This window comes from Gavialis gangeticus, unplaced genomic scaffold (assembly GCF_001723915.1).
Source record: "Gavialis gangeticus isolate Ggan-Ray unplaced genomic scaffold, GavGan_comp1, whole genome shotgun sequence".
NCBI lineage: Eukaryota > Metazoa > Chordata > Crocodylia > Gavialidae > Gavialis > Gavialis gangeticus.
This window is the reverse complement of record NW_017729025.1, coordinates 153,703,947-153,715,641: the sequence shown is the minus strand read 5'-3', so window position 1 is coordinate 153,715,641 and position 11,695 is coordinate 153,703,947. Positions and strand designations below refer to the sequence as shown.

At 44.8% G+C, this 11,695-nt stretch overlaps 1 protein-coding gene across 1 annotated transcript; it reads left to right on the top strand.

The window, feature by feature from the left end:
* The first annotated feature begins 350 nt into the window (after positions 1-350).
* TMEM80 (transmembrane protein 80) lies at positions 351-7,721 on the top strand. Its single transcript, XM_019519799.1, has 3 exons — positions 351-1,577; positions 2,818-2,910; positions 6,315-7,721. The coding sequence occupies exons 1-3, from the start codon at positions 1,412-1,414 to the stop codon at positions 6,518-6,520; spliced, it is 465 nt and encodes a 154-aa protein (XP_019375344.1). The 5' UTR covers positions 351-1,411; the 3' UTR covers positions 6,521-7,721.
* Positions 7,722-11,695: the final 3,974 nt, after the last annotated feature.

Below are 11,695 nucleotides of genomic sequence, written 5' to 3'. Positions count from 1 at the left end.
TAAATCTGGAAGGGGGGACACAATAAGGAAAAGTTTGAGAACCTCCATTCTAAGGAAAGCATCTATAGTGCATGGGTAAGATGTTCAAGCCGGCACTTGCAGTCCTCCCTACCCCCAGGAATGGTGTCTAACAAGCAACCAGTGAGCTACTAAGATAATACAACTAAAATAGCAGGGTTGTTTCAATACTGAACTCTGCTAGCTAGGCAGTGCTTTCCCAGCATACCATACTTTCTTGCAAACCACTCCAAGATATTTTGGATGCATATACACGATCGGGGAGGTTACTGCAATGCACCGTAATTCCAGCATGTTGGAGCATGGCAATTGCTGCGCTCCAGCAGCATCCTGTGCCTTGTGTATCAGCATCCCTGTGGTTCAAAATTGCGGCAGGGGTGCTTCATTTAAAGTTTGTTAGATGCTTCTCCCGGGGCACGTGTCTAAACGCCCCTTGTTTTTGGGAAGGCAGAATGAAAAAAAAAAAAGATTTTTCCAGAATTAGGGCCACACACAATAGAGACAGCTTGCTCACCCTTCATTTGCTGCTTAGACAAAACCTACCATTTTAACCCTTTCACATCTGAACTGTCAGCAGATCTAGGATTTGGGGGGAAAAAACCTAAAAACAGCCTACAGGACTGTGAAATAGGAAAAGAGACTAGTAGCTAACAAAAAGCAGAACTGCTGAAGAAATGACAGCTTGATTTGTGGAATATCGAGACTATTAAGAAAGAAAGGGTTGTCAGCACCTCTGGAGTGAAAAGCAGAGAGCAAAATTGCCAAAGATAGGATGGCTTGATCATCAAGACCATAAAAAGAAGAGCAGGTCACCAATGCCTGTTGAGTGAAGAGTAATTAGCAGGAATAGAGTAGATTATAATAAACTATGAAGTAAATTGACTCCCTCAGGGCTGCCTGATTAATGCTGCTCGTGTGCAGAAAATCAGCTTCTCATTTCAGGACATGCTTTAGGAAGCCTGATTCTTGGGAGTAGGATATGTGTGGCCTGTAAATTTGGTGTACTCTTGTTGCAGGTTTTATCTGACTGGCAAATGGGTGGTGAAGGTTTGTTCCACTAGTCTAGGATTTGGGAAATCTGCATTAAGTCCCTGAGTGCATGAGTTCTTCATTTGTAAAACAGGGTTGACAGCACTTCTCACCCCCATTCACACAGGTATTGTGAAGTTAAATACCTTAAAGATTGTGAGGGAGATCCAATGCAACAGTAATGGGACCCATATAAGCACTTAATATCGAAAAAACCATTATACATATCCTACCTCCAGACAGCAAGCTATCATTCTGAATTCATGGCATTTTTTATCCAAATTTAATGTAGTTTTCCCCCTCAAGATCCCTATTGTCTTGGCTGCATGGGCTGTTATGGATAGTGACTTTGTTTTTAAAAACAATGTGCCCAGAAACACTAATAAAAGAGATCTCAACTGCTTTACTAGTAAAGATCCTTAATAACTTCTGCCAGCTGTCATCTGTTCCTTTACAGATTTTGTTCTACTTAAATGGAATTTATTACATATTTTATTTCTTGGCAACTCTTCTAATGATTATTTATAAGAGTAAGTTGCTTTGCATATACAAGCAGTCCTCGGACTTATGATGTAATTGGTTCCTGAAAAACGTGTCTTCAGTCGAAACGTCGTAACTCAGAACCAATTTTCTCATAAGAAACAATGTTATAAATGGGGGTTTGGTTCCTGAACCAAGGCCCAATACCCTATTTTCACCAAAAATACCCTAGAATTTTGTACTCAATGAATTATAGATGAGTAATATAGCTACATTATTTCATAAACTTTTCATAGACATTTGGGCTGGAAGGGACCCCAGAGGATCATCAAGTCCAGCCCCTTGCCCCAGGGGCAGGGAGTCAGCAGGGACCATAGGATCCCAGCAAGATAAGCATCCAAATGTGTTTTGAAGGTGTTCAAAGTGGGTGCTTGAACTGCCTCAGGTGGCAGTCTGTTCCAAACCTTGAGGGCTCGGATAGTGAAGAAGTTCTTTCTTATGTCCAGCCTGAACCGGTCACATGGAGTTTGTGACCGTTCAATCTTGTCATCCCTTGGGGCGCTCTGGTGAACAGATGTTCCCCCAGATCCTGATGAGCACCCCTGATAAACTTATAGGTGGCCACCAGATCACCCCTGAGCCTACACTTTTCCAGGCTGAATAGCCCCATTGCTCTCAGCCTCTCATTATAAGGTCTGTTTTCCTGACCTCTGATCATGCACGTGGCTCTTCTCTGCACCCTCTCAAGCTTCTCCACATCCTTTTTGAATTGTGGAGCCCAAAACTGGACGCAGTACTCCAGCTGCGGCCTCACCAAGGCTGAGTACAGTGGAAGAGTGATGTCCTGGGATCTGCTTGAGAAATGTATTAAAGTATTTATATTGTAAATAGCAATCATATTTATTTGGAAGGACTTCGAGGTGATTTTGCTGGACTTTTTGAAGGGTTCTTGGCTGGAGTCTTCTCAGGAGTCTTGGCTGTAGGTTTTTCTGGAGTCTTGTCTGCTTTCTTAAAGAAAGTGTCCATGGAAGTTTGGACAGATATTCTCCAGGGAGATAAGCAACGCAGCGAACTTGTTCGCTGGCATGGCGTCACATCAGATCAAGCGTTGTAAAGTTGAAATTGATGTCATAAAGTTGAAACAGGGTGTCAATTTATAAACACTGTAAGTGCAAAACATTGTAACTAGAAACGTAAGTCGAGGACTGTATTCTAAATGCGGAAGTTAGAGCTGTACCTTACGTTTGGATGTAATTAATTATTTTGGGCTTTTTACATGTTACTCAACAGGTCAAGTTTTCAGTTATCCAGATAATTTCTTGGCACTTGATCTTGCTTTGCTATTCATTATGGCCATTCTGGAAGCAATCCGATTATACTTGGGTATGTTATGCTATCACTGTTCCCTTTAAGACAATGTTCATCTCCTCATCCTTAAACATTAATGACTTTGTGTACATCAAAACATGTTGATTTAGCAAATCAACATATTTTATAGGTTGTGGTACATGCCTGGTATTAAACATTAACTGTTTAATCTGTTTGGCCAAAAGAGGCAAACAAAACTAGCCTACAGATGTTGGTTATTAAGTATAAGTAGTGTGTACTATTGAAAAGTGATGGCTAGACATAGTGATAATTGCTACAAATATAACACTGGCATGTTGCTGTATTATTTGTAAGCATAAGTGTTGTGAGAGAGGGTAATCTCACCACAGAGCTTCTGATTCAGTAGTAAGAGATGCTTTCTTTACACTTCCAACAGCATAAACATACAGTCACATCGCTGGAATCATCCCCCGTGCAGTACTCAGTATAGAGCAATGGTGAGCAACCCATCAAGCCCTCTGGGGCTGGGCCAGGGCATGGCATGCGCCCACAGGCCTCCCCATGGCTTTGGGAATTGGTAGGTTGAGCAGCGGCAGCATTACCGTATTGACTTGATTCTAAGATGAGTGTTTTTACCCCATTTAACATTGGGGGAAGACCTTTAGAATTGAGTCTGAGGGCGGTGTGGGGAAGGCAGCTGCTGTGTCTTGGCCTCCAGCGCCTACCCAGGATCAGGGCCATAGGCACAGCTGCTGTCTGGCACTCCTCCCCCTGCCTCTGCACCCCACCATCTCCCTCCACCACACACAGCCTCTGCTGCCCTGCCTGCCGGTCTCCCTCCCCCTCCTTACCCTTCCTCTGTACCAGCAGGCATCGTGCATGCTGCAGTCTGGGTGCACAGAGCACAGCCCCAGCCTGGCCCCATAGCAGCAGTGTGCAGCTCCCACAGCTACAGCAAGAGCTGGGCATGAGCTGTGCTCAGTACCCCAGGCTAGCACTGGGATGCAGCCTGCCACTGTGGAGTAAGGGTAAGAGTGGGGGAGAGTGTATGGAAAGCAGGGAGCAGAGGCTGGAAAGAGAAGGAGGGCAGGGAGAGGAGGAGGAAGTGGGGAGCAGAGGCAGCAAGCAGGGGGCAGGCATAAGCAGGGGGCAAGCTGCTTAACCTCCCCACACCGCCTGCCCCCTGCAGCAGCAGGGGGACTGAATTAAAGACAACCCTTCAATAATTAGATTTTATGCATGGAATAGTATAACAAATGTATACATTTTCCATGCATAGAATCTAATTATTAGGGCATCATCTTAAATTCAGGGTAATCTTAGGTTCCAGTAAATGTGGTAATTGCTGTTGCTTTGGGAGCCATGGTGATTACCACTGCCACCACTCTCCCACCACCAAATTTCCAGACACCTGGAGGGCCTCAGGGTTTGGATGACACAGCTCCATGGGCCAGATCTTAGTCACCCCTGGTATGGTGCAGTGGGGCCAGTTTTTTTGGCAAGAATGCCACAAATTAGCCTGGCACCCTCCCCAAGTGCCACGCCAACCCCTTCCTCTGCTCAGTCTGCTGCTCTGTTTTCTGCTCCAAGCCCTGTGCCACCTGCCCAATTTGTTGCTTTGCCTTGTGCTCCCTGCCCTATCTGCTGAACGCTGCACACAGAGGCTGCCCCTGCCACTTGCAGCACCGGTGCTACAGATTGGCCACTGCTGGTGTAGCAGGTCCCCCTCCCCCTGCAGTTTAGAGATGCTACTGTGGCTCCATACCACTCCCCAGGCCCTCCAGTACTGTATTCTGGTGGTCAGATCCACTCTGACCAAAGCAACATGAAAGGTGCATATCAAGCCCTAGTTCCAACCCTAGCACAAGCACTGCTTTTATGTAGTTGCAAAATGCTGTTTTGTCTAAAATCATGTGCCTGATGCTCTTAAGACATTTAGATCATGACCCTATGGTGACTTCAGTTGGGTTGCATCTAGAATGAGTATGGCTAGTGCCTTCATTTTTATAATTAAAAAGAGGCTTTAAACAAGTTTTCTGTGTGGGCTCAAAGCCTACTGGATGAATACACTGTATACAAGGAAGTTATGACCTTGAGCTTGACTTGGAAGAAAGGTACAAACCAAAAATACAACACAATTTTTTTACCAGCAAAGGCAATTAAATATTGGAACAGATTCACACGAGGGACATGGTAAATTCACCGTTGCTTGAGACATTTAAGTGGAGATTGGATATCCTGATAAAAGTTGTACTATAGCAAACAGGTTATCAAGCTCCATGCAAGAACCAACAGGGCAATTCAGTGGTCTGTTCAGCAGTAGGTCAGACTGGATGCTTGTAATGGTCATACCTGCCTTTAAAGTTCATTAATCTATGCAGATAACTTAGATGTTGCAGCTCAGAGCTGGGGTGTCATGACTGACTGGGTTGTAGGCAGTCACTCAGCAAATTACTGTAAGCAAGCCAGGGTCACACCAGGTATCATTTGAAATCCAGGGCTTCAGGCCAAGGATTGAGGCGGTATTGTGTCAGGGAAGAAGGTAGATCAGAGCTAGGAGGTCCAAACAGATCTGGGGATGGGGAGGAAGGGGGCAGGGATTGTGGTTGGGCTGGGATCAGGCAGGAGCTAACAGGAACAGGTGTGGAACTGGGCAGCAGTCCACACAAGCAGTGTTGCTGGCACAAGTCCCACAGGGGTTATGAGGGTTTTTATAGACCTCCTGTAAAACCCTCCTGTTAGGGGTTTGTGGTGTCTATAGATTCCCCGGTCACCTGACTCCTGGTTAATATATCCTTATGGGAGGAAACAGCCTGGGCTGGGGCTGGCATCTGACCAGCTGTGTAGTGGTGTTGAGGGCCCAGCCTCTGTCTGTTGGCCTAGTTGCCCCAGGTTCAAATCCCAGTAGCCCTAATAAGGGGTGTCTGGTTCACTTGGCCTCACCTCTAAAAAAAGGCAGTAGTAGGCTGTTGGCATGCCTGCTGGAGCTGCTGAATCAGTGCAGCTCTGGAAGCCAGGAGACAAGTGCCATTGTTGCTCACCTTTTTCCTTGCTGCTGCTTTTAACTGCCAATGGTGACCAAAGGCCCTAAATTCAGCAATAGCATTCACCCCCCGTTTTCCAGAGCCATGCCAGTGTCATGGCTCTGGCAGCTGTGCCAAGCCCCATGGGCCACAACTTAACTCTCCGTGGCCCCAGTTAGACACCCCTGTCTTAGGATATCAGTAGCTTGTCCTAGATCTAGATTAGCTTTGTGATCAGTGCAAACAGCTATCCATTGATTTTTTTTTTTTATTTGTTTCTATGCTTACAAACAATAGCCCTGATTCAGGAAAGCACTCAAGCATGTTCTTAAGCTTAAGAATCTGCTTATGTGCAGTCATTGAACAGGAACTAGGACTCAAATTCTCACTGCAATTCTAAAAACCTCTAAAAATGCTTTTTTTTATTTCCACAAGGTACAAAAGGTAACTTGACAGAAGAAGAAGCTTCACTAGGGGTCAGTCTTGTGATCACTGTTGGCAGTGTCATCCTGTCTGTCTATTTCTTGGTATGGGAGACCTATGTACTGAAAGCAGATGTCATTATAAACACTATTCTTCTTGTGACGTATGGGCTTGAAGCAATACTACAGATCATTGCCATTGCTGCATTTGTCAACTAAACTTCTACTCTGCCCAGCATTGTACAGGGCATCTTTTTCTGATGTGGTTCTTCAGGAAAAGGCACAAAGGTGCACCTTTAAAGGGTTCCTTGCAAAAATATTTGGTTTTCTCCACTGTAAAAACTGAAGAAACTCCTCTTCCCTATATTACAAGGTATGTTTATAGCTTTTCTCTGGCAGGAACTTCCCTGAATTAGCAATGAAAATATTCTGAACAGTGGTTATGCTCCACTGTCTACAATTAATTTGTTCAAAAGCTAAGACCATGAATCACCAAACTACTGAAGTACATGTTTCAATTTAAGCATATGAATAATTCCCATTGAAACCTACAGGAATGCTCTGGGTTTACAGTTAGGCATATATGCAAATATTTAGCAAACTGAATTCCTGTATGGGTCTGTGGTATGTGGAGATGTATTTTTATAAATGGTTGATTTAGTTATGAATCAAATATTTGTATCCACATCAGAACAAATACAAACCTGTGTATTACTCTGGTTATATGCTGGTTTTAATTCCATTGATTTTAATGGCATCATACTAGCATAAAACCCCAGTAACACAGATCTGAGTCAAGAAGAGGCATAACAGTGTGGCCAGGTGTCTAAGGCAGCTGCTGCACACAGAGGCAACAGCAGCTTCCAGGTGCCACCACTGGCATGATTGGCCACGTCATTATGTGGCAACAGCTGTATTTTTCCATCCCCACCCCCCAAAGTTGGCATCTGAGGCAGCTGCCACTGGATTCAGGCTTTACATTAAAAGAGGTGAATCAGGTCCTATATACTATGGGCTCATTTCTGCCCTACTTTGTATTTGAGGGAAGAATTTTGCCCTATTACTCATATTCTGATTTGACTTGTGCCTCCTCACACAAGCATAGCTATACTGACTCCGTGGCGTAACCTCTCATTTATCCTTGGGTATGTAAGAACAAACAGTGGCTTGATCTATACTATGCAACTCAAGGGCAACACCACCTCTCTGAATCAAAGATGGTTTCTGCTGCCACCTGGCATGTCTGCCTTCTGCCAGCTGCTGCAGCTCCTTTAACAGCAAGGTCTACTCTGGGTGCACAGTTGCTATAGAAGAGTTACCAAGAAGGATGTGAATTGTACCCTAAAACCTCCTTGAGAAGATGGTTGCTTGTGCGCTGCCAGAACTTCTGGTGGCAGAAGCAGGCTAGTGTAGACAAGGCCAAAACTGAGTCTCATATATGCACAAGGGAGTTGAATGATCCTTGCTTTGGCAGCCATGGACTCAGTTGTCTACATTAAGGCCAGCTTCAGCATTGTGAAGGCCATCATGGGACTTTAATATGGGAGGACCTTAAGGGGACCTTACTGTTATGCACATTTTGGGTGTCCTTTGTATTGCTACAGGTGCCCTACCATTGAACTTCCTGACTTTAAAGTTTGGGTCTAACGTTGTTGACAGTTTTTATATTTAATATGTGATGCGACTATTTTTGTAAATTTCTCTTCCTGTTCTGCAAAATCACTATTTTAAGACTTGTTCTCCTAAAGGAAGTATTGTATGCAAGCCAAGTTTTTCAAACAACTATATTTTTAAGCAATAATGTGATCCTATGGTGGAAGCTGTACAGGGGTATAAACTGTATATTCATAACATTTTATTTTTATATCTATATTTAAAAAATAAACTATCAGACCAAGTACTGTTTTCAAGGACAAAAATGTCTTGAGCTACATTCTGGGGACCAAGGCTCTGTGTGAATATGTACATGTGCATGCATGTGTGCTTGCACACCTGAAAAAGATTCTTCTGATTCTGTTGTTGTGTTGAGGTTCCCATGCAGTGTAAGGTCCCTGGCAGGCATTACATCTGTCATATGTTATATGCAAGTACTTCACAAGAAATCATAACATGCCAGAAACGTAGAACAGCAACTTGTTTATGGTGCAAAAGTATCCCATGATAATTTTAACGTGTGGCCAGTTGGCATGTTACAATTTATTCGTGTAATATTTGTATACAATGTGTGATGAAAGCAATGCCTGTCCAAGGTCTAGAAGAGCATCCCTAGGTCTGAGTTAATTTACACACAGCTACAGGGACCAGAAATGAAGCCAGAGACTGGTATAGCCCAAACACGGCCTCTGCCACCCTACTTTTCCCAGTTATGATGTCAAATGGTGGAAGGGCCCCTGTGGTAGCACTATGCTACCAAAGGAGCAGTTCTTCTCTCTGAGCCACTAAGCACCAATTTTAAGGCCAGGTTACACCTACTATGTAAGAAAAATCAAATCTACATTTCTGCAGAATTTGTAGGAGTTCTCTCATGGATTAAAATCCTAGTCCCATTAAAACCAGCAACAAAAAATTCCATTGAGTTCAGTCACTCCAGGTTTTTACCTCTAAAGTCAATGTGAAAACTGTAGGATTGGGATCTAAGAAGCAGCAGAGTGGCTAACTATTCACGCGCTTAATCAGCATATGTTACATGTCCACTCTTCTGTACTTCAACATTTGCCTGATACAAAGAGATCTGCCCAACATATACCTTCTGTTAATGATGAACATACAACCTATAACATATCTACATCCAGCCTAAACACAAGAATAACACACCATGCATGAATCCTTGTGCAATTTATTTTAATTTGCATATATGAATAAATACATGGTCATTTCTTGGTACAGAGTGCTGCCCTTGTATATGTACACAGGACAAGTGCATAATTCATTTAACCTCTTATCACAATATCAGTCCCAGTGTGTTGTCTTTTGCTTAGCTTAGAACAAACTTCAGTTGTTTGCATATCAGTTAAGTGAATAAACTGCTTAGGGCCAAGATTGCCCCAGTTTCTACTTTGCAATGTAATTGTACTCTATTATTAATTGCATGGAAATGGTGAGGTGGAAGCAGCTGTCCAAAGGCTGCTTTGAAATGGAAGGAGCTAGTAAAGTTTAGGATTGTAGCAGGGCACAGTGTACTTAATAAGCACTGTTCACATTAAACTCAGGTAAGTGTATAGGCTTTTCCAATCCCAAGGCTATGGTCTTAAACAGGGCACACCTTAGTTAGTTATACCTGCCTCATGCAAAGATTTGAAAATGTAGGTCTCCTTTAAACCCAAAGGAAAAAGTATGCAATCAAAAACAGTTACCTGATATAAGTGCATATGCAGAATGGGATAGCATGTATGACTAGTTGAGTCGGAGTTTGAACTCCAGGATAAACTTATGTCTTTCCTTTGCCTCTGATGGCCTAGAAGGGTAGCTGCCATTACAGCACATAATACAAGTCTGTGTAGAGATAACAAAGACATAGATAATTGCTAAAAGTCATTACCAAGTTAAATACATGTGTTATTTTGTTTCCAAAGGTTGATATCGTCCCACAAATAAGAAGTGAAGTCCTGTGGCCTCTGTTGCAGGCCAAGTATACAGGCTCTGTCTCTTGGTTTTCCACATCTCCTGAAACCTTAGCCTTTAGTTTTGGGTAGGCCTGGACAGTTGTATGGTGGAAATGTAGCAGCTACAGCCTGGCTCTTTATTTGAAACATGGTCCTGTGATACTTTGTGATGTCTCTATATTGCTCTCCAGACAGCCTAGCATTGACTTGAAAGCTGCTTCTAAGAGTTTAACTAAAGGAAACACTAAGACAATCTACTTTGCAGTGGGGAGGAAACAAGAAAAAAATAATACTGCTTTCTTGGGAAGTCAACTAAAGTCCAATCTACACACACACACCCTTGCACTGTGCAACCGCCGGGCTTCAACTAGCCGCTCTCCGGCGGAATTTGATCTACTGGCAGATGTCACGCCCCTTCTGGGCCTGTTTGTTGTTGAGGTAGTTCTCTCCTCCCCGCGTCGCCAACCCCATTCTCCCCTGCCACATCTTGGTGTTCTTCAGTAGGTGGGGTCAGTTAACAGGTCCCTTGGTGGCCCGGGCTGTGCCCAAAGGTTGCTCACAGGGCTCCACCACCCCTACACCCTGGCTGTTATCCACGGTCTTCCCCGCGGGTCACGTTCACTGCTCCATGTCCTGGAGCCAATGGCTAGAGGCTCTGCTTGCCCCGCGGGCCAGCCCCTATAGCCCTTCACTCCTCGGTCCCTTCCTTCGGGGTACCTCCCCCACTTTGGCACCCTACTGATGCTTCCCTGCAGCCCTGCCACAGGGTCGTTTATCCCTATCGCCTATGCCCCATTGCTCAGGGTAGCAAAACAAAACAAATACACCTAAACCGACCCGTAACCTATTCCCGTTCCCTGGACCCTTAAGGGGAAGGATGGCTCTCCTCTCTGTTCGTCACTCCCCGGACTAGCTTCAGTTCATCACTTAACACACTGGGCCCCAGCGGCGATCCCCGCCCCGATTACAACCCCCTTCTGGGCTGTCCCCGGGTCTTCGCCCCTTGGTGTGTTGTCCTCCATGCCCCATCGCTCTGGCACTCCCACCTGGGTCCTGCTGCACTCTCTGGTGCCACTTCCACTCTCCCTCCACTCAGCCAGCCGGTCGCTCCTCCATTGTTAGGCAGGGGTCCTTGACAGGGTGCTCCTCTCTCCCTAGCCAGCGTCATCTCCTGCTTGTCAAGCTCCCCGGGGTCCACTCGTGGAGCCCGCTCTGCCGCCGGCATCAGCTGCAGCTCCATCTCCTGGCTATCTTGCCCCTCCACAGCTGTGGCCGCCATTTTTATTTTCGCCGGCCGGCCTCTGACGTTACCGGCTGGCCATAATTGTACAAAGAGGCGGCTAACGAGCCGCACAGGTTCCTGTTCCCGCCCCATGTGCATCTCGTCCCGAGCTGCTGGTGAGTGCCCTGCGTTGCTTCGCTTCCCAGGACACACTGATATGGTTAAATGGGAACTAATCCCTGCAGGCATTCTTGTTTCATTTTTAAAATGACTTATTTCAGCTTAACCTTATTCCTAATTGATTTAATCAGAACTGAAGCCATCCTCATACTAAAATAAGTTTCTGTGGAGATGTCTAACCAGACTGGTTTGAACTCACACCTTTAGTTAAGACAAAGCAACTACCCCTGTAGACAAGCTCTAAACTTTCCAATAGCACCAAAATCTCAGTAGTGAGTTTTATGCTCTAGAAGCAGTCTGGGCCATCATGCACATCTAAGTGGTTGGCTTAATAGATCAAACGCTTTTATTTTTCTGAAATGAGAGAGAATACTTAGCATGCATTAAGCA

What these genes read in the sequence shown, in the direction of transcription:
- TMEM80 (XM_019519799.1), top strand. Translation starts at nt 1,412, where the DNA reads ATGTGCCCAGAAACACTAATAAAAGAGATCTCAACTGCTTTACTAGTA. An exon ending in TCTAATGATTATTTATAAGA is followed by an intron (nt 1,578 to 2,817) that starts GTAAGTTGCTTT and finishes GTTACTCAACAG; the next exon opens with GTCAAGTTTTCAGTTATCCA. An exon ending in AGCAATCCGATTATACTTGG is followed by an intron (nt 2,911 to 6,314) that starts GTATGTTATGCT and finishes TATTTCCACAAG; the next exon opens with GTACAAAAGGTAACTTGACA.